General features: G+C 34.8%; 2 protein-coding genes across 3 annotated transcripts; one reads left to right on the top strand and one right to left on the bottom strand.

Annotated features, from left to right (window-relative positions):
• Nucleotides 1-1627: 1627 nt before the first annotated feature.
• LOC101251543 (polyadenylate-binding protein RBP47B') lies at nt 1628-8509 on the top strand. Of its 2 annotated transcripts, none has more exons than XM_010314977.4 (8): nt 1628-2006; nt 3909-4389; nt 5090-5160; nt 5231-5361; nt 5627-5723; nt 6485-6640; nt 7718-7818; nt 7975-8509. In XM_010314977.4, exons 1-8 carry the CDS (start codon nt 1881-1883, stop codon nt 8060-8062), a joined length of 1251 nt encoding a protein of 416 aa, XP_010313279.1. In that variant the 5' UTR covers nt 1628-1880; the 3' UTR covers nt 8063-8509. The 2 variants fall into 2 exon arrangements, with proteins under 2 accessions (XP_010313279.1, XP_004250947.1); XM_004250899.5 differs by having other exon boundaries at nt 1771-2006; nt 5087-5160.
• Nucleotides 8510-9070: 561 nt separating this feature from the next.
• On the bottom strand, nt 9071-25446 carry LOC101251249 (uncharacterized). The gene is made up of 12 exons (XM_004250898.4): nt 24904-25446; nt 18567-18637; nt 17536-17619; nt 17101-17394; nt 16132-16271; nt 15087-15174; nt 13668-13847; nt 12933-13094; nt 11660-11853; nt 10729-10879; nt 10236-10401; nt 9071-9603 (listed from the first exon to the last, which is right to left on the bottom strand). Exons 1-12 carry the CDS (start codon nt 25238-25240, stop codon nt 9533-9535), a joined length of 1938 nt encoding a protein of 645 aa, XP_004250946.1. The 5' UTR covers nt 25241-25446; the 3' UTR covers nt 9071-9532.
• Between the last annotated feature and the right edge of the window lie 1441 nt (nt 25447-26887).

The raw sequence follows: 26887 nt of genomic DNA, 5'->3' as shown, positions 1-26887 counted from the left end.
AATTTTTATGTCATTGAACTCTTCCAAAATACACTATAACAAAATTAATATTTTTTATAGACAACAAATATGCACATTAATGAAGAGGGTTAGAGTCTTTACCGACATTAATTAATTGTCATTAAATTCAATATTGTTATACACTTTAGGACATTTATAGAGAGTACCAATTACCTCTAAAAATACATATTTAGCGACAGTTAAGTTATTAAATGTTGTTAAAGATCATTTTTACTGTAATGGTAATTCTTTATTTTGATAAAGTTTTTTGCTTTTTATAAAAAAAAGTGACTACTCTTTCTTTTGGATTATTTCAATTAAATTTACAAACACTAAACTTGAATCCAACCTGATAGACTATCTTTTTGAAAATGCATAATATATAAATATGCCATTTAATTTGATCTCATTTCACATTTATGCCCTCCTACTTTGAGTGTGCACAAGTAGACACTTGTATAAATTTGAATAAATAGACACAAACGCCCTAATGACATCCTAATGAAATTTTTTGTCCTACATGGTGTCCTACGTATATTGTGACATGTAGGATTCGTCTGTCTATGTGTTCAACTTTGTACAAATTTAAGTGTCGATTTGTGCACACTCAAAGTTTGAGGGCATAAATGTAACATGAAGTTAAGTTAAAGGGTATATTTATATTATGCCTTTTGAAAAATATGTTTACGAACATTCCTCTTTATTTTTGATTGCTAGAAAAGTAAGGTTGTCTTTATTAATATTTGTGGATATTTATGAGTTCACATGCTCACAAAATTATGTTGTGACATTTTAATATGTTATGTTTCAAAATTTTGATTTAGAATATCCCGTTATGAATAGTTTCATTTAGATGTTACCGACTGCTTGGTTGATAATTGCATTAATTCTTTGTAATTGCATATTGTAACGATAACGATAATTATGGTTCAATTCCAAATAAGTTGTGGCTGGTGATATGAAACCTAAGCAATAACAATGACTACGCTGAAACAATGAGAAAAAACATTTATAATAATAACAATTTTAGGGTCATTTTTAACAATACATGGACGTAATGTTCCACTTTACTTGAGAGTGTTGTTATTATAAACTTTTTGACCTCTTTATAAACTTGTGATGTTGTTCTTTGTAAATTTTTTTAAATTTAGCAAATATTATTACTTCTGACCAGCTCTTTCTATAGAGATTTTTTAGACTTCTTTCTTATACTTAAAATCTGTCTATGACTCATAATTTTTTTTTATAATAATACTAAAAATTAAAAAATATAGCATTTTAAGATTTCGAAAAGACACTTTTCCTAAAGATAAAATATTCTTGATAATGTAATTTATATATAAAAATATAAATATTATCGAATAATTATATATAAACTTAGCGAAACACAAATAATTTACCTAGTATATTATGTAAAGTAACTGAAATCATAATGTTAGTCTACTCAAAAATCTGATTTGCAAAATTTAACTGCACTGAGCCTATGCTTAATTTATGTATTCAAAATCAAGTCTTTTTAACTTTCATGAACATCTTACTCTCCCCTATAAAATTACTTTTAAAATATTTATAATATGAATTAGTAAAAAAAATATAAATTCAACTTAAAGTCAAATTTTCTTTAACAAAAACAATTCCAAAACATAAACAAAATTTGAAGATATTGAAAGTGAAGGTTTGAGATTGAAATAACTTTTAAAATTAGCCAAAAGAATAAATTAAAAAAGCAAACTGAGATATGCTTTTTTTGTAACCTTTTTAAATTAGTAAATTACTTTTTATAAGCTAACCAAAAAAATATTTATTTGTAAATTATTTTTTTTCTCTTACAATAAATATATGTTGAATTTGTTAAACCCAGCGAAAACACAAAGCCAAAGATGAACAGCCAGCAGCCATACCACCAGCCGGCTACTCTAGAAGAAGTGCGTACCCTTTGGATTGGGGATTTACCATACTGGGCTGACGAGTCCTATCTCCATAGCTGGTTTGCTCACACTGCTGAGGTCACTCTCTTTTCTTTTCCCCCATTTTTTTTACTCTACTGGTGTTGTTTTTATGTTTATTATGAATTTTTGTTTGAATATGTTTATCTGGGTATTTTTGATTTTCGCTTAAGTAGGGAAAAAAACAAGTCTTGGGGCTGGTTAATGAGTGTTCCTTTGAATTTTTGAAGAATCTGTGGAATTGTGATGAATGGTCAAATTTTTGGTAGTTCTTTAGTAGTGTTAGTGGAGAATAGCATATGAGAAAAGGAAAAATAAAGATTGAGGTTTTGAGTCCTCCTTACATGCTATGATTGGTATTGTTATGTTTGAGAAATTTAAAAGGTTGATTAGTGGTGTAAAAGGGTGGCCTTTGATTTGTGTGTGTGGAAAGAACATAAGTTGAAAATTTAAGAAGGACTTAAATCTTTTTTGTACAAGTTGGTGGAAGCTGGTGAAATATAGGACACTTTTAGTGATGGGATGAAAAGTTAAGAATGACATGGTTAGATGAGAACTGCTCCCTTATCAGTAACAAAGGGCAAAATAGGTGTGCTTCACAGAGCTAGTGTGATTCGACTTCAAAGAAGTATGTTCTTTTTCGGATAAGGTGCAAATTAAGGTGAGGCTGAACTGCTTGTATCTTCATGATATGTAGCCTTAGTCTATCAACAAAGAAAGGGGGTAAAGAAATAAGACGTCACCTTTGATGTTGGGAAATTTTCTGGTGTAATGACATAAGTGGTTCTTAGAAAAGATAATGTTTAAGCCGAAAGGACAATACCTGCCTCTTTTACATCTTCTTGTTAGAAATTCTGAAAGAAATCTAGTATAATTTATTCAAGAGTTTCAATAACTAAGCTATCAATTTTTCTGGTTATGTTGAGCCCTCCTTCCGTGCTATGGTTGGCGATGTTTGAGAAAGTAAAAGGTTGGTTGGTGGTGTAAAAGGGTGGCCTTTGATTCGTGCGTTTGGAAAGAACTTAAGTGGAAAATTTGAGGACTAACTCGTTTTCGTACAAGTTGGTGCTTTTCGTGAGAAGCTGTTGAAATGTAGAACACTTAGTGATGGGATTAAAAGTTTAGATTGTGACGGTATGCATGAGAGCTATCCCATGTCTGAGAACTGCTTGTTTATGAGTAACTAAGGTTTAGATAGGTGTGCTTCACAAGGTAAGTATGATTCGACTTCAAAGAAAATTGTGCTTTTTTAGGTTAAGGTGCAAATTAAGGTTAGGCTGAAGTGCTTGAATCTTCATAGTATGTGTTATAATGGTAGAAATTAGGCATTTGTCAAAAGGTGTGAAAGAATTCTGAGGGGCTTTCATGGCTAATTTTGGAGGAAGGCTGGTGGAGCTACGATAGAGCTTACAATTGCATGGTGTTTCAATGGAGGAAGGAGATGAGTTGGACATGGGAAAATTTTTGGTGGGATTCAGTCCAATTAGAGATTAGTTAGTTCAGCTAGTTTTCCATTAGTCAATAAAGGCAAAGTTAAGCCACTTTATGATGGCATGGGTAGTTTTGCCACCCCCCCCCCCACCCACACACACTATCAGTGGAGGGCATATGTGGATCGTTTCACATAATTTAGGGGGGAAGTTTGTATCTTCGGGGGAAGGGGACATTAGAAAATCCTAGTTCACTTTCTTAAAAAGAAAAGTTATACCTAATTAATGTAGTTAAACGTTTGGTAAGTACATCTTTTGCTCTTTGTAGTACCAAATACTTAAGCTGTTTTATGTAATGTGTAAATGACTCCACATTACTGTCACAAGCTTCTCCTTTTCTTTGACAATCATGTGCACTTCTACTTTGATTCGAATATCATAGTTCATCATGCTACTATAATGAAAAGGTTCAATTATAGTCTTATGCTTATTCAATTTAATTTCATGTTAATAACCAATTTGATCTCTCCAGGTGCTCTCAATAAAAGTTATCCGCAACAAAATCACTGGCCAACCTGAGGGCTATGGATTTGTGGAATTTGGTGCACATGCAGTTGCTGAGCGGATTTTGCAGTCGTATAATGGAACTCAAATACCGGGGACAGAGCTAACTTTTAGGTTAAATTGGGCATCATTTGGGATTGGAGAGCGTCGTGATGCTGGGCCAGAGCATTCTATATTTGTTGGAGATCTAGCTCCTGATGTAACAGATTATCTATTGCAAGAGACTTTTCGTACTCACTACCCGTCAGTTAGAGGAGCGAAGGTTGTTACTGATCCGAATACTGGCCGCACAAAGGGATATGGTTTTGTTAAATTTGCTGATGAGACAGAACGAAACCGTGCCATGTCGGAAATGAATGGGATGTATTGCTCAACTAGGCCGATGCGCATCAGTGCAGCAACACCAAAAAAGTCGAATACTATCCAACAACAATATGCAGTAGCAAAAGGTAATTCAGAACTGCAATTTAGTGTGTAATAGGGTTTATTAATATTTAAATCCAACAATAAAGTAGTGCTATATGATTGTGGAAATGACTTCACGTATTCACACACACACAAAATGTTATTACTAGTTAGGGGAGGGGATAGTACATACTAGATTCTATTCCTCACCAACTGGCTAAGCATGAGGTACTCACATTCATCTCGAGTCCATATGACTTTGCAGTATGAATATAGTTCTTTTTTAATAACCGAGAAATCCCTGAGGGCCAGTGAATAATAGGCCCTCACCTTTATGAGATTACATTTCATAACTTAAACCCATAAAATTCTAAGAAAGTCTATGAGAGTATCATCCTTGTCTACAAAGTTTCAGATTAAGCAACATAGCAAGTAAATACAAACATTTGTACTTTACAATATAGCACTTAACCTTTTCTTCCAGCATCTTTGTTTCCTTTCTTCTAACCATGACCCATAAAATATTTGCTGGAATAGTTACTCTATCTCTTAAGTTTTTTCCTGCTGATGCACCTTCAATAACTTAATAGAATAATAATTATCTAGAAAGGACATCAGATGTATTGGTGGACGCTCAAGTCGTTCCTTGGAAGATTTGTGTAGCATATATAGATGCATTGATCTTTTCATTTTATTTATGTTCCTCAGTACACTAAACACTGAATTTTGGTTTTGATGCAGCAGTATATCCCCCTGCCGTTTATACTCCAACAGTGCAGACTATCCCTGTAGATAATGACTTGACTAATACAACAGTAAGTTAGTAACTTGGAATGCGTCCCTCATATTTCAACTTCTCTTCTGATGGTATTTGCTTAACTGCAGGTTTATGTTGGTAATCTGGATCCTAACTTAACTGAAGAGGAACTGAGACAAGTATTTTTGCAATTTGGTGAAATTGTTTATGTTAAGATTCCTGCTGCCAAGGGCTGTGGTTTTGTGCAGTTTTCGGCGAGGTATCTATCTTCATGAAGCTTTTACTTTTATAACAAAAGGGGGGGGGGGGGTAAGTGTATTGATCCTGTGGAAGTTGATGTAATAGTTGCCTATCACAGTTGATTGTATGTCTGCCTTAAAATAACTTCTCCAGTCACTAAAAAGAGTTACAGAACAACGAGAAAATGTGAGGGATCTTGAATATGACAAAAGCGTAGAGATATTGATTCTTTGGCTCTTTATTTCTGAGTGTTCAAGTTTTTTCCCTTCGTATTCATTATACAGGCCATCTGCTGAAGAAGCAATCCAGAGAATGCAGGGTGCTGTGGTTGGTCAACAAATTGTTCGTGTTTCATGGGGTAGGAGTCCGACAGCTAAGCAGGTGAAAATAATCCTATAAATTTTCATTGTTAGCTTTATTCTTTAGAATCTTAGGAAGATTTTATTCATGATATGGAATTGTTGCATGAGTCTGACAATAAAAAGGTGAAAATAATCCTGCATATTTTTATTGTTAGCTACAGAGTTGTCTTTAGGATCTTAGGAAGGTGTCTTAGGAATGTCACAAAGATGTTTCTAAGGAAGTAGTTTTATCCAGAAAATTAAGAGTTTGCTTTTGTACTTTTCATTTTTGGTGTAAAGAAGAACTTGTACGAGATATAGTTCCCTGTTAGACATCATTGGATCCCTATAAGAGGAACAAGGATGTATATTTTTGCTTGTTTTGAACTTGTAAATATGGCTTCCAGCATAGCCTGTGTTGAAGATTCATAATATTGTTACCTTTATCAAAAAGTAGAGGTTATCTATGTCATGAAATTGTTTGAATGGTAGTAACTATATTGATTCACTAGCCATTTAAAATGAAATTGAGAAGTCTTTCAGGCAATGAACATCTAGTTAAAGGTAAGTGGTGATTGCAACAAATTCGTTGTTAGGCTTTGAAAAAGCAGTACATTTAAGATACAAGTTCAATAATTACCACAAATATTAATAAAATCTTGTGTTCTATATATGGATCTATACATCGTAGATGTTTGTGTTATGCGTGTACATTCAAGAAGCAAACTGTAGATCTGAATTGCTTGTATTCCATGAGTTATTAATTGTCTAACATGTGAAAAATATGGTGCTGTCTTGTAGGACGCTGGTCTATGGGGTCAGCCTGCTGATCCGAGTCAATGGAATGCTTATTATGGCTATGGACAAGGTTATGATGCCTATGCTTATGGAGCCACCCAGGATCCTTCACTATATGCATATGGTGCATATGCTGGTTATACGCAATACCCTCAACAGGCAAGTTTTTGCTCATTTTTCTTATTCAGGCCAATTCCTTACTGTGCAATTATTGATTATGATGAGAAGCTAAATGATGAAGCTACATCATGAGCTTATCTGCCAAACTTTGTTGGCATTCTGGAATAGCTAATAAGATCATTGCAGTCAATAAAATAGTTGCAACTATATTGGACATAAACTTTAAGTTCGAGGCATCAAATTAGATACTTTATTTCATAGTCTGTCACTCTTCAGAGCTGTGTCGGGCAGTCCCAGGATATTGCTTCTCTTTGGTCTAGGTTTCCTCATTTTGCTGAACAGAGTGATAGCAATTACCCGGAAGCAAGGTAGCTCAGTTAATAGAGCTCCTTGTTATATATAGACGAATATTTCAAGGCTTCTCAGCTTAGAATCTGAAAAATGGGATTTTATTGAGTCCACGTCTTTCTTCAGTTCTTTTTAATGATTTTTGTCTAAAATATTCACGGATCTGCTTAGAATAATGTGATTTTATCAAGGAATCCATGTCTTGCCCAATTACTTCATATGCTTTAACTGAAGTATTTAGGGAAGTTGCAACTTCTTCGAATCTCTTATCATCTTCATAACTTCTGCTCTGGCTGGTTCTTGATTCCCCCCCCCCCCCCCCCTCTTTTGACTTCTTTTTATTTATTTTTTGCTTGCAAATGTTAAGGCTGGTCTATCTTAGACTAGTTACACAACTAAGAGCCTGATCAGGGCCTATTGCATCCCCATTCTGGCATCCCCCAGGGCACATGCATGCACAAACAAAACTGATCTTTTAGAAGGGGTGGAAAGTGCCTTGCATGTATTCCTCCTCAGGAACACTCTCTTCCCTGAAGTTTGATGTCTCTTTCATTAACAAACATTATGTTAGTAGTTGACGATAATTCATTGGTGCATTCACAGGCTGTACATGTGATGATTACACTGTCAACTTTCTTTTCCTTTCTTGATAACCTGTTTCTGGAAATATTATTTGTATTATCTCTTTTAACTGGGTCATATTTGAATGAAATATTTTGTAGTATGTATTTATCTTCTGACGATACATAGTCAATCGTTCTGGTGTAGGCTGAAGGTGCTCAGGACTTGGCTTCCATGACTGGTGCTCCTCCAATTATTGAACAAAGAGAAGAGCAGCATGATCCTTTGGCTGTGCCAGACGTTGACCGGTAAACGTTGCATTTGCAGCTTCTTTTTGTGTACTTTGATCTCTTTAGGTGCTTGGTTAGACTTTGCGGATGAAAAGAAAAACTTCTTCTCTGTCCTCCCACCTGCTTTTAACGCTCAATGTTTTCAAATCTAATGATAATTGTTTCTTACGACAGGCTAAATAATGCTTACCTTTCTGTCCATGCAAGCACAATCTTGGGCCGGCCATTGTGGCAGAGGACATCATCGTTTTCGCAAGTATAGAGTTCACCGTTACAGAGATACTGTACCTGTTTGAATTAAGTTCTTGTGGTGTATGTTTATTGGAAACAAAGACTTGGCCAGCCTTCAAAATGCATGCTGCATTTCAGTCTAACATGCTTATGCTACTTTCTGAATTGTTCCTTCAAAATTTCCCTTTTTTATTTCTTCTTATTTCCAGTGTAATTATAGCCTTGGGGAGTTGGGTGTCTTTCAGTTATCACTAGCCATAGGCTATCTTGCCTTCAGCACTCTACTTTTCTCAACAGCCAAGAGATGTCTATATTTGTATGCCTGTGGATGACCAATTAACATGGAGGAGATGTGGAAGAGTGTATTTTATGCAAAATGAGATGCATACAAATGTACAATCGTTGTCCTATGATCATTTACTATAGATAACAAGTATCTTATGGCAAAAATATTATAGATAGAAAAATTTCTTCCTCAGTTTGATTCTGAATTTGATTAGTACTTAATTGTCAGGACCCAAATTTGGTACCTAGGCTGCTATAGGACACCTGACAACCTATTACTCATAAGGTGAAACTCTCTTAAGTTAAGATGTGCAACAATTACGAATTGAAGGAGGATATTGTCCCCAACTCTATGTAGATATAAGTGTGAAAGTTCATGTAAAATATAAGTCTGTCTAAACTATTCCTAAGTATACACGTTATGGAGCTAATTCAGGTATTCTACTCGTAACTTGTACATGTATTAGTTATTCAGAATTCTAGATTGCAAACCAAACGTTGCATTAATATTATATATGAGTAACTTACATTATTACTAGCTACCTGATGTAGGTAGATATGGATAACTGACCTCTTTGCTGGCTGCCAAACAACACCTAAGTCCATTAAGTAATGATCGTCATTGATCTAAGTCTACTAGATAATTGTGATAAAGAATCAGCATTACATACACTACACTGCATATCATCTATTTAATATTGGTTCTTTGCATTTTATCATATTGTTTTGGTTGAATCTCTGCATATCCTCTATATATGCTAATCTGAGCATTGTTATGCTGTTCATATAGATTTAGCTTGTATACTGTTGAGTGGAACATCATACAACAATTACCATATAAATGTTAATTGACATCTAAAAGTATAACGAGATCATACTCTACTACAACATGACCAACTACTCCCACACAGTTCCACATGTTTGTCGTCATCTTTTCCTATCAGTAATGAATTGACAAACAAACAAAAGTTTGGGAGAATCACTGCTTGAATTCACTTCTTCTTGGCACTTCTAGCACATTTGATCACCAATGATCATAGAGCGACCACTCAAAGTGAGTGCCACTTCCTTCATTAGGACTTGAGCTGTGGATAATACTGATCAAACACACTCGGCAGCTCTTCCAGAATGGGCAATGAAAGTGACAGTTTGATCATCTTTTCATACAGATGCTTAATTCTCCAAGTTAATTCCATTCCTCAATAGTACCACGATATCATGCTGGAACCGCCAAACTTTTCTCTATGCCCGTGAAGCCGTCTTGCATTGTTGTTGAGGGACCCTTGCCTGAAGTCCAACAGATCGCATTAGTTGTCTAAAGGTAAGTATAGCCAGATGAACTTGTCCAAGCCTCATAAAGAGTAGTATTATAAACTGGGTAAATAATGTGGAACAGAATATGTTGTGTAACCAGGACTTATAACGGAATTAATCAACATATAGGATAACACATGGCAATACATTTTCTCCACGTTTGTGACTACAGAAAACTTCACGGTACTTGGTGGATATTTATGTGATCTGCTAAAGAATATTCATGTGACTCCTAGAAACTTATTTGGAGATACACCAGCTACCTAGAGAAGTATATTCTCTCTATTTATGAAAAGATGCAGAGAAATTATCATAGTTTTTTTAAATAAGGTAGATTTTTAACTTGTATAAAGAAGTGCCTCAACCAATAAGATCTAGCAGAGGATAAGATTGAGGAGGACATTGAACTAGACATCCATCGGCTCAAACATCTCTCACACATGACTGTTTTCACATTCATGGCAGGAATAGTGCATGGTTATTTGACGCACATCAAGTGAGTGTAAATTGCAGTCATAATTTGCATTAGAACACAAAAGGGAAAGAAATGCATATATGTGACAAAAGTTGACAAAAAGGTATCATTATTTCACGAAAAAACGAACCAGCACTCTTTTCTATTTTTCTCCTGCTGCGCCACAAAAGCCGAATTGGAGTGCCTGCAAACCCTGCACTTGTCCTCAGTTGCTTTTCCATGTAACGACGGTATGTCTCAGGAAAGAGTTTTGCATCATTAACAAAGAAGACAAATGTAGGCGGTCGGATAGCAGCCTGTAAAATAAAAGCAGAAGGTGAGTTTATTATGTTTTAAATACAACACACTTGCATACCATGCCATGTATGTTAATGTCACTTCTGTTAAATCTATTTCCATTTTAATGAGCATCAAAAATAAGCGGTAGCCAGCTTCGAAGTAAACCGCTTACAGTAGTTATATGTTTTTTCTACTTTAAATAACAATAAAAGGATTTTTTTTGTGCTAGCAGGTAGCCATTCTACTACATGTTTGTCAATTATACATCCTCCAACATCCAGAGCGCAAGTTTTTGCTCGAGTAGAAAATAGTAAATGTCAAGCATCTTCCCAAATGAAATTTACCTGAGTGCTATAATAAACACGCCCTCTTTTTCCACCTCTAGTCCTAGGAGGTGCTTTAAAAGCAACAGCTTCTCGAACAACTTGATTCAATATCGCAGTAGTCAATCTTCTTGATCTCTCTTTTTCCACCGCAGCAGCAGAGACAATGATCCTAGAATATAACAACAGAACAACTATATATAACAAAAAATATTTTAAACAGGATTAAATCTTATACGGAAGGTCATTAGTGAGACCAAACAAATGCTTCAGTGAAAAAAAAGCTCTCCATTTCACTTCCCCTTGAGCTATCCCTTGCTGGTTTTTTGTATTTATGAAACAGTTGCTTCATTTTAACCAGCTCTCTTAATATGTTTCTGACTTTTCTTACTCCAACGAAACAGAAACAAACATCTTATAACTCTCCACCTTAATTTTGCATACAAGTCACATCTCCTCAAGCATTCAATGCATTCCATCTAGCATCCCATTTACACTAAACATCACATCAATCTATTGCATGATGACGTCACATGGGATTACCCAAAAAAGGGCCTATTTCTTAAGCTTTTTATTACTTTACTACCATTAGTACCTCGATTACTACTCCTCGAGTTATCCCTTAAATGTTTTTGAGCTTTAAGCTCTGAAATACATAGTTTCAGTTGTATTACAGCCGCATTAAGCTCTGAAATACCTAGTTTGAGTTGTATTACAGCCGCATTAAGCTCTGAAATACATAGTTTGAGTTGTATTACAGCCACAACAATAACATGATATGCCGGTATTTTATTCCTTCTCGTCAAAATATGAAACAACACATCTGATCTTCTGTATTGAATACAGATGCCAAAGTCTATTGCAACTGTTTTTTGTCTGAAATGTGGCAATAAATTTGTAAAGCAGAGATGAACAAGTATAAACAAAGAAATGGATGGAATAAGGAACATACTTTTCAACACTGTGCCCAGCTATAGCTGTTGAATACACAATAGGTGCCCAACTCAGAGAACGAACCTTCCGTCTAACATCTTCCTCATAAAATATAGTAGTTTCTTGGTTCTTGTTTGGGATCGTATCCCACTTGTTCACAACAATGAGGCAACCCTTCCCTTCTCTCTCTATCCTTTCTGCAATTTTGCAATCCTAATAATTGCAAGGAAACAAAAATGAGTTTACATGTCAATATTCATGTAGCCACACTAAGAGCACAGATGGAACTACTCTTTGCCTATTACTAAAGAATGACGTATGCTCATTGCTGTAGCATGTGCATTGGTTTGGAGAAGTTTCTTAAATGAGAACCCCAAACGAAAAAAAGAAGTCCACATATTACTAATATTTGGATTATCTAAATTATTCAGTATGCATATTGGTCCAGAAAAGAAGAGCAAAAATATAGGGTAAAAGTCAATAATACTGTGGATATCTCGAAAGCATCTTTATTCTTTAGAGATCTTTCCCCTAATGCGATATAAGCTCCAGAACCAGCACAACCCACTTGTCCATGCGATTTGATCAGATGGTCATCTCAAATGTTGAATAGTTTTTTGCACTTGAAACTAAAAGATGAGCTTTAAAATATTCTTCTCTTATGGGACTAACACATACTAAATGGATTATGCCAGAGAATACAGCAGATCTACTAAGCTGCTGGATCAGCAGAGGGGAGAGAAAAGCTAAAAAATGGTGGTGGAGCATAATACCATCATTCATTTGGTGGTCTATTTGGAAAGAAAGAAATAGCAGATGCTATGAAAACAAGGCTAATTCAATAGAGAAAGTCATTTGGAATTGTTTGATTACTTCTTATTTTTGGTGTGAAGAGGAAGGGATAGAAGAAGTTGCACAATTTTTTGGATTTTATAGGCACTTTGTAATCTATTAGCCTTTTTTGTTTTTCTCTTGTAATCTATTAGCCTTTTTTGTTTTTCTCTTGTTGGGAACCAATTTTTGGAGGTCTCCAGCATATCCTTAATGCTGAGGAATACAACATCACCTTCTTTTTTTAAAAAAAAAAAGGATCATAGCATGAATAAACAAATGCTAAGCCTCATGTGACAGAATAGGACAAAGTTCAAACTTCAGGTACAAATAGTAATGTTAAAGGCACAAGTTAAACTAAAACTAAATGTTATGTTTCACAGTCCTTGAATATCTCACAACAGTTCCTCCCGTTAAGCTTAAATTTTACTTATGAACTCCTTCCTGAAACTCAAATGTACCTGTTCAGTGATGCAAGCCATAGCTTCAATAACAAGAGCCACAACATCTGACCGCCGAATCGCACGGAATGCTTGATTTACTGATAAAGCCTCTGGTATGCTACCCGATGAAGCCACTGCAGTCTTTTTTCTTATTCCAGCAGTATCTATAAGCCGAAACTTCTGCAGAAAAGGATCATTAAATTGAAAGTTTCCAGTCAACTTCAGGTGATAAACCAGGAAACTCCGATCTTATGCCTACCATTTTTATAGAACTTATGCATCAAGGAAGGGAAAGAATGTTAGCTCTGTTCCATATCCCAATTGCTTTTATAAACAATCCTCTCTTTTATTTCATTTGTATTTCTAGTGTAAAATGAATGTAGCATATTATTTAATGAGATTTACAGGTGGCATAACAATTGCTTGCCACATTATGCACTTTGGTAAAGTTGACCCACTAATTGTGTGGTATCAAAAAAATATTTGCTCTGTTACATTAACCGTTCAAATAGAATGGGTAGAGGTTTAAGTGCAGAACAGTCGTCACAGGTCAGCATACAAGAATGTGATCAGGTAGGAACTGCCTTGACTGGTAGTCAACCTAGTCCCAATATCCTTTTTTCTTCCCTTGTAATGATTCTTACTTAGTAATTTCTTCATTAATTTACCATCTGAGAAGTAGGGTGCATTTATCCTCACAGATTGTAGTGCAACTCTATGCGCAAAAGTTGAGATTGCTGAACAGAGACTCACCTGCCCATCTGGTCCAGTAAATTCTGTATCAATAGCATCACGAGTAGTTCCACTAACGGGACTAACAATTGTTCTGTCCTCTCCGACTAAAGCATTCAAAATACTACTTTTTCCAACATTTGGACGGCCAACAATTGCGATTGCAGGAATATAGTTTTCTTCTTCAAGATATTCTGTCCCCTACAAAGTATTTTAAAAGTGAATATTAAAAATGTTTGTTTAATATTCGAGAATCGCTATACGAAAGAAAAATATGCATGATGTTCAGAATCAATTACCACGAAGTTCACAGTCAACAGATGTGCATGCATTTTGTATTGCAGATTATAAAATGTCATCACGAAAGCAGTAGGAAACTACTAAAGCTAGTTTCCCTCTGCTACACACTTAAATATGATGGTATATAAAAGCATGTGAACATTTTTGAGAGAGAGAGACATCAAGAGACATATATATAGAGTTTAGCCAATACTAGACAGAAATATAGAGTAAGAACAGAAAAAAGAAAGTAATCTTAGTGGGACTCAGGTAAGTAGAGGCTGAATTGGGTCTAAATATTGCCTTAAAAGTGCACTATAGTCCACATATAGTAAAGAGATTGTTCCAACAGTTCTCCTAGGTCAGTCTTAGGAAGCTGGGGTTCTCGTTTCTCGGAGACGGTTGGGGACATTATGGATTGACTAGGTGATGAGGCTAGCATGCTGGTCCTTCGATTGGGCTCCATGCAGGACATGGCTGCTTCGGGCTGGACCTGTCATTGCGCTGGTTTGGCCTAGTTCAGGTAAAGTTTTGACCACCGTAGAATATAGATACCTAAGCACGTAAATCCTACTACAATCTGGTAAGCTTTGAACCCATTTTACTGTCCTTAAATGCCCCTAACACCTAATATAAATACCCTATGCATTAAGTTACTAAGAGGAAGTCCAGGACATGTACTCCCCAGTTCTTTCCTTGGATATTGCATTTTATCCCTAAAAAAACACCTCTGCTGAAGCCTTGACTTGGAGGAGCTGAAGAGAAGAAGATATTTTTGGCTGACATGAGGCTCCCATCTTCTATAGCAGTAACTCATGCCCCCTTTAAGCAATTACTTTTTTGTCTATCGACCCCATAAACTTGACATTTCTTTGCTTAATCATTTTAGAAATTGATATACAACTGAAGAACTCTAATCTGTTTCATACCTCCAATAGCTATACCGATTTATACTATGCATAATGTTTTCAGATTCTTTACATGAAACTTCAACAGGGGCCAACTTTGTTTTGTTACTTTTATGGTTTAATCATAACTGGAATAAACTTAACCTACTCCTGTGTATACATTCTGGAAATAAAGCATAAAGGCGTAATCACTGAGAGAGTATACTGATCTTAAGCAAAAGGAAACCTAATCTCCACGAAGATGAAAGAGTACCTCAACTTTCTCTATCCCTGCACAAACAAGATCTAGAAGCTCTCCAGTTCCAGTTCCAGATAAAGCAGATATCGGAAAGGGGTCAAACCTGATAAATGAAATAAAGGAAGTAAGATTAAACAAAAGGAACATTTTAAACAGCAGTCATGAAGTCACCACATTCATTTATACAGAACGACTCGAAGTCCCTGGATCTAAGAACTACGTGGCTTGGATCCTTCAAAAGTGCCACCAGATGTGTGTTGTCCTGTCGGGTCCTCCGAAAACTATTTAGGATTCAACACAGGTGCTACAGCACATTGGAGGATTTGAACATAGTTTAAAAAAGAACAGCGAAAAGAAAAACTAGTTTTTGAAAAGCTCAAAAGAAAGAATGCAACAGACTTTCCAATTAAGAAAAGCACAGAAACAGATAAAAGAGAAAATTCATTACCACATGATAAAGGAGCACAAACGTTTTCCATTTGCATTGACCTACCTCAACCACAAGAAGCCGGTATAAATATCACCAATAACTATGGAGGTTGTATATTCATTTCATTGGAAATGGAAAACGTCCACAAGATACAAATTCTCTTACCTATATTAAGTGATATTGATGCCATAAACCACAACCAAATTCCTAATTTAATAGGAGTATATTGGACACTAAGTTGGTTGTCACACATCGCACATGTAGTAGATTTATACTGTTCTCTCTTTAAATATATACATAGCCTCTGAAAATTCTCCAGTCACTCTGATCCAAAGAAGGGATCTAAAGACTAGACCACTACTCTTGGAGTATAATGACAGATCTCTGAATCTCTTTTGAGTAGGATTTATATTTGCTTTTATGAGGATTTTTTTCACTGTTTGACCAGTTGCATTTTCTCTTAATAAATCCCCCATATACTAAAAAATGACTCAAAAAGACAAGAAAGAAAAACAGAACTGCAACCATGATGAATTTTCTAACCACAACACTTCTGTTATATCAATCTATGCATTTAATCTGAACTTGTGGTACGAAAATAATGAAGTACAGTCAGAATAATCAGCTCACCCCAAAGACCAAAACTCTGATGCTTGTGTGATTCCTTTGCGCGGAGATTCACACTTGTTTACAGCAAGAATAATGCATTTGTCTGAGTAGTGCTTGCGTAGCCAATCTGCTATCTCCACATCAGCAGCATTTAGACCTGCCTGTTAAAATTTGTTACTTTTTCTGACCATATTAAGCTACACTTTCACCACAAACAAGAATAAGGGAATGTCTCATGATCAGAATATGACAACAAATATAGGTACAATATCCACATGTTATACACTTTACTTCTTTTAACCGCAAGATACAATGAAATGCTCCAGACCTAGAAATTTTTCTGAGAACTTTTGACAACTGTCAATAATATGAATTTCCAATTACATCGAGTTCACAAATCAAGGAATAAAAAGATGCATAATGGAATCAGTAGTATTCTTCCAGCAAATTCTTTGGGGTTTTTTCCAGACAAGTTTTCCTTCCCTCAAAACTTCTCATGAATGAACTGCTGTATCAAGTGAACCAGAGCAAATAGAGAAATTGATTCTTCAAATTTTCTTGATTGTTATGAGCTCTTCTGATAGAGAGGTTTAATAGGGTATGGGGCAGACAGTAGATGTGGGAGAAGGGGTAGAGAGAGTGACGGAGGGTAGAGGGTGAGTTGAAAAAAAAGGGGGGACAAAACTCCTTTTTTTTAACTGTTAAATTGTATTCTTTAGCAATTAAGGGCATGCTGACACCACCAAAACTCTTAATTATTGATCAACGAAAATGTTTTTCCTTTGGGCCTTAGGAAAATCATTTTTCCTCAGTTTCAAAATAACATTTTCCTTAGAATGATATTTTGTCAAGTATTTAGTGCAACTATCCAAAGAAAAATAGGAAAAAACAATTTCTGCAGATGTTTTTCTTTGTTACCAAACACACAATTTATTTTGCTAATTAATTTTTCAGGAAAAAGCATCCAAGTAAATCTACTAAAGGATATACCTGGCCATCGACGAGGAATATAATGACTGATGACTCTTCAACAGCCACAGTAGCTTGTTTCTCAATCATAGTAGGCATTTTAGCAACAGCAGCCTCCCTGGTAGCAAGTGGAATGCCCTCCATTCCAATTGTGGTTGAGACAGCTAATTCTTCCACTAGATCAGTCTGTGATTTCGAAATAGTAAGCACACCTCCTGTATCGACCACCATAAATTCATAGTTTCCCCAATATGATCTACCATATAAGCGATCCCTTGTTACCCCAGGTTCATCTACCACAATGGCCTTCTTCCCCTGTTGAAGATAAACCAAGCTTCATGAAGAGAAATTCAGAGCAAGAAAAAATCTCATATAATGGGACTGGACCAATTAATAAAAATTGTCAAGGTTTTGTTTCTTGGTAATCAAAAACCAAGTCAAGTTTAGAGAAAATACCCCAACAAGACGATTAAATAGTGCTGATTTACCAACGTTCGGTCTTCCAACAATTGCCACCTTAGGAAGAAGGTGATCAGGGATCTGCAAGTAAATTTCTACTGGTCAAGTCCACCATTAAATAAAACTAAAAACCTAGATCTTCATATAGATCTCAAAATATTAGAAGAACCAAATCATAAGAAAATGGATAAGAATAAAGTGTAGATCTTCCCATATCACCCAGTAAAATTAGTAAAACCAAAAATAAAATGTGGAGAACTGTTCCAACTTCCATATTCCTTCCACGTGAATCTCAAGGAGCAACAGAAAAATTGTGGACATAGTTCACTTTGGTTACTCTGATCATCTTATGAAGCTTCAAGTAGATGACTACTAGGTAGTGCATCGAGTAATTAATCACATCCACACATAAAGTTGAAGACTACAACATCCCCCCTAAATGTGAGAATATCAATATTTTAGGGCACTTACAGCCAGTTTGTCAGCAGAAAGGTGAAACTCAGAAACTTCCTTGCAAAGTTATGAAGCTCTCTTCTTAAAATCAAGACTTCTCATTGGACGAAAGAGAAATCTTTCATGATTAAGAAAATCACATACTCCTAGATGAAGTTCCACAGAAAATAGGCTAAAACTGAAATTTCTATAATATAATTCGCAATGACAGTGATCCCTTTAGAACACGATACCGTTATTCTCTTTGTCAAGATTACTTCAGAGATGTGAATAATATTGAATTAGCATGTGGGTGATGACTAATTCAGCATTTTAACTTCAGAGCTATTCAACTTTCATGTCATGAGTCCATAACATGAATTGATAAGCAATTACATCACCCGTATGATGAAGCAAGGAGAGGGAAGAAATTTATAGTACAAGTGATTGTGGACAAATCGGCATGCAGTTCACTATATGCAACTAATTTTGTATAATGAAAGAGAAAAATACAATTCAGAACATGTAGCCACTAATGATTCCCAGATACTAGTTGGGCGTAGAAGTTCCAACAGAGTAGCAGATGAGATACTAACATTTTTTGTGGTAGTATTTTTACGTCTCTTCTCCTTTACTTGTGCTTCTTTTGGACTAGATCTCTCTTCTTCTGTAATCAACAAAGAAAGAACATCTCGAGCGTCAAAGGGCTAGAAAAGATATAAGATGCAATAAGTGGAACAGTTTAGCAGTATTTTGCATTTTGGTCTCATGTACCCTGCAATACAATGATTAACAGCCTAATCGATTTCCAAAACTTAAGCAGTATAACACTTGTTACCTAAGTTTCTCGGACTCACGTGCAGGTACCCGACGTGGATGCAAATCCAAGGGCCGGATTGCATCCACGTCGGATACGGCAAAATATAAATTTTAAGATTTGGGGGTACAGATCCAGGTATGTATACGGATGCCAGGATTCGGCTAAAAATCCAAAATTATAAAATAGAGCTATAAAGATCTTCTAGGTCGTGTTTCCCAAGATCCCAACAACTTCTTTCAATCTCTCTGGTTCTTCCCCTCAAAAAAGAAAGTCATTCAAGGTCTTCCATACCAGAACACAACCGCTTGAATTCTTAATTTATCTCTGTTTGTCTTGAAACATGAAGCAACAAATATTGACTAGAGGAAAAGCTAAAGAAAAGAGAAAAAGGGACTAATAATACTTAAGGTATGCCATTTCTCATGCCTTACATCTATTTTGATCTTCTATCAAAATCTCAATTTTCCCCAAATTTTTCCATGGACCTTGGTCAAAGTTTCCAATGTGGATTGACCAAATGCCCACACGTATCCTGCACCCCGTCTCGTGTCGACACAAGTGCAGCAGCAAAAATGAAGAGTCCAGGCAACTTACCCTGTTACAAGATTATCTACAGACTACATCCATTGCAGAATCAGTGAACCTCTGTGTACGTGTTGGCTGGTAGCCAGGTCATCAAAAAATATGCTGGTAGCCTCGTATTTTTGAGGAAAACCTTCAGCTGAATTAATATTTGCAGGATGGGAACTGAGAAAGGGAAAGGGCCTATATTGTGCAGATAGAGGAAAAAAGAAGATAGTCTTTTTGCAATTCCCTGTTTAAAAAGGTTAAAAACTTCAGTTATCAATGGAAAAAATAATTTTTTTACCCAGAACAGTGTAAAATTCAATTTAGATTTCCTTTGATATAGAAAGTGTGATCTAGTTTTGAAGCTCAAAGGGCGACCCATGACTACATTTGGTTAATTTTCTATATGAAGGCCAAGACAGTAAAATTAAAAATGTGATTTTTTTGATAAAGTAAATGTTTTTATTAATGATGGGGGAATCCCATATAAAAGACCAAAGAAGTAGAGAATCTACATCGCAATATAGTTCTCTACAAATAAGAAACCCAATAATCTATTCACATAGGAACTTCATGGAAACACCAAAAAGAAACAAGAAACAAGTGACTATTGTGTAGTTTTAAAACAACATACTCAACCCCTTCAAATGCCCTCATGTTCCTTTCTTTCTCTTGAACCAACATAGCAGCTAATGGAACAATATTCCATGCCCTCAGTCTTATCTAATTTAATCTAAAGGCACAACCTAATCCTCGACCTCCACACCTTTCTATCAAGGGTATGTCCTAAATAAGCTGAAAATGGATCATATCCGATCAAATCACCTCCCTCAATTTTGTATAACCTACCTATACCTCTCCTTGAACTTGCTATAGCCAACCTCTCACACTTCCTCATTGGTATATTAGCACACCTCCTCTGTATATGCCCAAACAATCTCAGGTTTGCTTCCCACATCTTGTCTGCCAAGGAGGCCACTCCCACCTTGTCATGTATAACTTTATTCTTAATCTTATCCCTCCTAGCATGTTCACACATCCATCAGAGCATTTTCATCTATGCCACCTTCATTTTCTGAAGGTGTCTTCTTGACTGGTCAGCACTCTGAACAATGCAGTGCCCCATGTAATTTAGTAGGTCGAACCACCACTCTCTAGAACTTACCTCTTTAAGCCTTCGTGACACATTCTTATCACAAAGTACTCCAAACACTCCAACACGAGCACTCCATTACAACCACCCGTTCCAATACAATGTGCAATGCCATCACATCTCCTCGTTTTTTTGGCTTATAGACCTAAGATACATTAGCATCCTCTCATGGGAATGACTTGTTTATGGATCTTCACTTCCACCTTTGCCTCATGCATATCATAACTGAACATGCACTCTTGGTACTCTATTTAAATCATGCTTAACCTGAAACCTTTAGATTCTAAGCTATGTCTTCATACTTCTAGCCTATTGTTAACTCCACAATGTGTCTCATCGATCAATACTATGTAGTCTGTGAATTACATACACCACGACACTTCCCTTGAATATCCCGCGTCAATTTGTTCATTTCTAGGGCAAACAGAAATTGGCTGAGGGTTGATCCCTGGTGCAACCCTATAATGACCCGAAAGTGTTCATAATCACCCGATGCATACACTTTATCAATCATATATCATATATATCATATATCATATATATATATATATATATAAAAGAAAACCTTAGGTCCGTCTACGTGGCGCTCCCACAAACAAGAATTTCCTTTTAAATTTATTTATTTCCCTAGCCTTCTCCTTTCATGAAAAGTTGTGACTTTTATGAAGCGTTGCAACTTTTATGTAAAGTTGTGACTTTTATGTAAATTTATGATTTTTGCGAAAAGTTGTGACTTTTACGAAGAGTTGCTTTAATGAAGAGTTGCGACTTTTGTGAACAGTTGCGACTTTAATGAAGAGTTGCAACTTTTATGAAAAGTTGTGACTTATATGAAAGGTTGTGACCTTTATGAAGGGTTGCAACTTTCCCCGATAATTGTATTGTAACCTTTCCAATAAGGCACAATAAACATTTGTGGAGGCTATCCTTTGTTGTCTATAAATAGAGGAATTTCCTCTCATTTTAAAACAAAGAAAATCCTAAAACTTTCTTCTTGTTTTCTTCTTCTTCTTCACAACTAAATATTTGTGTACTTGGTTCCTGTTGAGTGATTCACCGACATCATTGGTTATGTTACAGATCTTGGTATGTATTTTTACAGTCATTAGTTTCTACTTATGTTATTAAGGATAAATGATAAGATAAGTTACCTTTATCAACTAAATATTTGTGTACTTGGTTCGTGTTGAGTGGCTCACTGACACTATTGCTGACACCATTGCTTATGTTACAAATCTTGGTATGTATTTTTAAAGTCATTAATTTATACTTATGATATTAATGATAAATGATAAGATATGTTACCCTTATTTCAAAAAAAAAAGATAAGATGTAATAAGTTTCATTTTCCTTTACATTATTAATGTTTGTTATCGCGTAATCTTGTATATAAGATAATATAGTGTTTTAGTTTTAATGACTGATGGGTTTAAATTATTATTTTATAAATTTTGTGATATAAAATTCCCGCGCGATGCGCAGGTAAATTTACTAGTATATATATAAAAGAAAACCTTAGACCCGCCTATGTGGCACCACCACAATCAAGAATTCCCTTTGAAATTTTAATATTTCCAAAACTAGCCTTCCCCTTTCATGAAAAGTTGTGACTTTTATAAAAGGTTGTGACTTTAATGAAGAGTTGTGACTTTTATGAAAATTTGCGACTTTTATGAAGAGTTACAACTTTTATGAAGAGTTCCAACTTTCATGAAAAGTTGTGACTTTTATGAAGAGTTGCGACTTTTATGAAAATATGTGATTTATATGAAAGGTTGTGACCTTTCGAAAGGATTGCAACTTTTCCAAATAGTTGTAACTTTTTTGATAAGGCTCAATAAACATTTGTGCACGCTTTCTTTTGTTATCTATAAATAGAGGGATTTCCTCTCATTTTAAAACAACGAAAATTCTAAACCTCTTCTTCTTCACAACTAAATATTTATGTACTTTATTCCTGTTGTGGCTTAGTGACGATTGCTTATATTACAGATCTTGGTATAATTTATTTAGTCATTAAATTATGCTTATGCTAGTAAGGATAAATGATAAGATGTAATAAATTTCATTTTTCTTTCCTTATTAATGTTTGTTACCATGTAAACATGTATGTGAGATAATAGTGTTTTAGTTTTAATAACTGATAGATTTAAAATATTATTTTATAAATTCACTGATTTTAAATTCCCACGCAAAGCGCGGCTAATTTTAATAGTGTTTAAAATAAAAAAGAAATCACCTCCCTATATACACCACGACAACTTCCTTGAATATGTTACGTCAGTTTTTTTGGTTCCTTTCTAGGGAAAATAGAAATTGGCTACGGGTTGATCCCTAGTGCAACCCTGCAACCCTACCATGACCAAGAAGTGTTCTTAGTCACCTCGTATTGTTTTTATCCAGATCTAGGCTCTACTGTACATGTTTTTAATTGCCCTAATGTAAGCCACAAGAGCATCTTTAGCCTCCAAACACCTCCATAACATCCCCCCCCCCCCCCCGAAACTTTATCATAAGCACCTTTTTAGATATATAGATAGTTCTCTCCCATACATCTAGCTCCTCCCTTAACTCACTTTGCTTCCGCCTCTCTAGCAAAACAACAAGGAAGGTAGACTGCCCATCTTCGAAACTATCAAACCTGCCATCAATGACCAAGTTTTTTAGTGACCAACTCCTGTGAGCCCACTCTATAAGAACCTTCCAAACAGACAAGTCGTTAGGAACTCTCATAGCTCTGACCTGACCGTCAGACAGACTGAAACTGGGTTTCTTACCTATATCTTCTCTCCCGCACTACCCAACCAAATTCGAAGCAAGCAACTCCAAAGCTTCCTTGTAAGACTGCACATTGACCTTCCTTGTTTCTAGAAAGAAGTTTCTCCCTCTAGACATTGTCTAGCAACAATCTCTCACACTTGTATAGACCAAATATAATATACCAAACAATAACTGAAGAAAAGCTCTGTAGGTCATGTTTTTATCTCTCTCCAACCATGTTTTGCTGAACATTTTTTAAAAAAAATAGAACAATACTTATTCATGTTATGGGGAAACGCTCATATACATGGAATATACAAAAAGGTATTGAGCTTAAGCAAAAACATAGTTCTCTATGAAAGATACACAATCATCTAATAAATAATAACTTCATCAGTACATCAAAAGTTAATAGGCATGTCCCAATTTTTATGAAGTTGTATTCCATTCCTTCAAATTATCTCCTATTTTTTGCTTTCCGAAGTATCCATATGAGTGCCAAAGGGGCAAACATCCCAAACTCTACATCTCCTTCTTCTCCTCCTGAATGCCCAACTATACAACACATTCTTCACTATTACAGGCATTCACTATGTATTCCTCACAAATTCAGAACTGTCCACATAACTGACTGTTACTGTTATGCTGAATAATAGACATAGCAAAGAAACACTCCAAATAAACACTCCTTATATTTACCATATATCAGACTCCTTTTTAACACTTCAAATGTAACATTCATCAAAGTATTATATTTTGAAGAGAGTGCATTGCATCTTTGAATAGATAAAATGCATCAATAAAATAGTTACAAAACACAATATTATACAACTACTTGATGCCGCCTCAGAGAGTTGTCTGGCCATTCTAATCTTTGTTAGTGTAAAGTTATATAGGTACATAAAATTATTACTCTTAAGTGTATATCCAGCTTGACTGCATGATTCTCCTCATGGAATGCCAATATATTTTGATCCATAAATTTCAGAAATTGACTTAGTGGTCATAATTGCACCCATTCACACCCAAGTATTAAAATACTGTTATAACAAGTCTTTTCCAACTATTGAATCACCTAGACAAACACCATCATCCAAATGAGGAAGCAGCAGCAACATTTAATGACTTGTTTCATACTTACTGGAGAAGAAAAAGAAAAACATACAACCAAGTAGTTTCAATGAATTCCTAACTCTCTTGTTCTCTGCGTATGACGCAATGTATCTTTTTCCATGAATAGCTTCGGCGGGTGTGTAATAGTCATGGAGGACCAGTGGAGTTGAAATACCAGTGTACAACTGCTTCTTTGTGCAAAAGGTTTGATTTTTCCGAGCGCAAACATACAACAACCCAATATATTCCCAAAAGCAGGGTCAGGGCAGAGTTTACATAGTATACGCAGAGCTTATCAATACCTCGAGGAGGTAGAGAGGCGAATCTATCATGGATTTTTTACTTAATTAATAAAATTTCAAGAACCAAACACTGAAGAATGATTGGCTGGGGAAAGTATATTTTACCTAATCCTAAAACAGGGGTCAGTTTCACTCCCAGTCAAAATTCATAATGAACAACTGGAAAAAAAAAAGGGGGCCATGGAAAGGTAAAGTGAATGTACGGGAAATAAACAAACCTATAATCAATTGTCGAGACAAAGAGTCGGAAAATTCTCGAACCACAAGTTGGGCTTCACGTTCTAGTGAATCAACATCAAGGGTATCTTCATCTTCAGCATAATCATCTTCTTCCTCATATTCAGACCCTCCAATATCTACCATTTCATCTTCATCTTCTCTACTTGTGGACAATTGTACGGCCGGTGGAAGACAAAAACTCCGGCTAAGATTACAGCGGCGGAAGTGGTGGCAACGGTGGGAGAGAGAGAATGGTGGGAGAGATGAAGAAGTTGGTGAAATTGGAGAGAGAAGAGAGAGAGTTTTTGATAGAGAAATTGCTGTATTGAGTTCCATGGATGAACAATACTGCTTTGCTAGCTGAGAGACTCAGGCAGCTTTATCTTCCTCTTCCTCTTTCGAAAAAACAAAGACAACTTGGAAAAATATCTGTATATTTGGTAGAAAATGATTTTTGACAAAAATGGTGTTCGAATTCACTTGGGTAAATCACATAAATGTAACAGAAAATTGTACAATATGATGTCTCAAATAAGAATTTCAAAATTTTAAAATTATAGAAACAATAGTTCATCATTGATTGTCATTATAAAGATTCAATTTTACGAACTTGTGATTAGTTTGGATAGGTTATTGCTACAAATAAGTGGAATGTCGTTTGTAGTTTATATTCCAATCTTAAGAGAGTTTGGTTAAGTTTATAATTGATTTTGGTTAAGTTTAGATTATTGTCTTGTCTTTCGTTAGTTACACTTTTTATTTATTATTATTTTTCTCTTCTAATTCAACTTTAATATTATGTAATACACTTTTAATGCAAATTTAATTCATTTTGTAGTTTATTATTTGTTATTATTAAATTACTTGTTTAATTCACTATTGATATCAGTTTAATTCACTCTATAGATCATTGTCTTGTGTTTTATTGGTTACAATTTTTATCTATGTTCAATTCAACTTTAAATCAATATTTGTGTATGGACTTTTAATACAAGTTAATTCATTTTTTGCATTTTATTGGTTGATTTATTATGATTGAATTACGTCTTTAATTCATTATTGATTCAAATTTTATTCAATTTACAAATCACATAATGCCCTTTCATTTGCTATATTTATTATTCATGTTTAATTTGTTTTTCATTCAATTTTGATATGTGTGTAACATTTTTTTATTCAAGTTTAATTCATTTGACAATTTATTATGTTTCTTCATTTGTTACAATTAGATTACTTGTCTAATTAATTGATTATCGTAGTGAAAAAAACAAAGATAATCTATAAGATGCATATGATATAAGTTTTATTCATGGATAATATGAGTTTAATTCAATTTATAGATCATTATCTTGTCTTTTGTTAGTTTACCTTTTTTATCCATTCTAAATTCTCTTCTAATTCAACTTTAATATTGTGTAATACAATTTTAAAACAATTTAATTTATTTTGCAATGTTTTGATTTATTTATTACTATTGGATTACTTGTTTAATTCATTATTAATACAAGTTTAATTTACTCCATAGATCTTTGTATGATACATTTTTAATTCAACTTTAATATGTGTGTGATACATTTTTAATTCAAGTTTGATTCATTTTCAATTTATTATGTGTCTTCATTTGTTACAATTAAATTATTTGTTTAATTAATTAATTATTGATAAAAATTTTATTCATCCTACGAATTATTCACTATTCTACGAATTATTCACTATTCTACGAAAAAAATTAAAGAGAGAAACTAAAGGAAAAAAAAAGAGTGGGAGTGCGCAACAAAAAAGAAAGCAAAACAGAGAAAAAATAATAAAAAGAAAGCAAGAGAGGAAGAACAACAAAAAGAAAAAAAATGACAGAGAAAAGAGAGAAAGAGCGAGCGACAAAAAAATCTTATAATATTTAATATTATTTATATTGCTATAAATGGTAATAATTAAAGAGTATAGCTAAAAATAGTAATTATTTATAAAAAATAATTCACTCAA

This window comes from Solanum lycopersicum, chromosome 11, assembly GCF_036512215.1.
Source record: "Solanum lycopersicum chromosome 11, SLM_r2.1".
NCBI lineage: Eukaryota > Viridiplantae > Streptophyta > Magnoliopsida > Solanales > Solanaceae > Solanum > Solanum lycopersicum.
The sequence above is the reverse complement of the archived record's forward strand: the minus strand, read 5'-3'. Positions and strand labels throughout refer to the sequence as shown.

What these genes read in the sequence shown, in the direction of transcription:
- LOC101251249 (XM_004250898.4), bottom strand. Translation starts at nt 25,240, where the DNA reads ATGGAACTCAATACAGCAATTTCTCTATCAAAAACTCTCTCTCTTCTC. An exon ending in TCAGAGTTTTGGTCTTTGGG is followed by an intron (nt 15,175 to 16,131) that starts GTGAGCTGATTA and finishes TTCATTTATCAG; the next exon opens with GTTTGACCCCTTTCCGATAT. An exon ending in TGGCTTGCATCACTGAACAG is followed by an intron (nt 11,854 to 12,932) that starts GTACATTTGAGT and finishes TGCAATTATTAG; the next exon opens with GATTGCAAAATTGCAGAAAG.
- LOC101251543 (XM_004250899.5), top strand. Translation starts at nt 1,881, where the DNA reads ATGAACAGCCAGCAGCCATACCACCAGCCGGCTACTCTAGAAGAAGTG. An exon ending in TTTGTGCAGTTTTCGGCGAG is followed by an intron (nt 5,362 to 5,626) that starts GTATCTATCTTC and finishes TTCATTATACAG; the next exon opens with GCCATCTGCTGAAGAAGCAA. An exon ending in GCTGTGCCAGACGTTGACCG is followed by an intron (nt 7,819 to 7,974) that starts GTAAACGTTGCA and finishes TTCTTACGACAG; the next exon opens with GCTAAATAATGCTTACCTTT.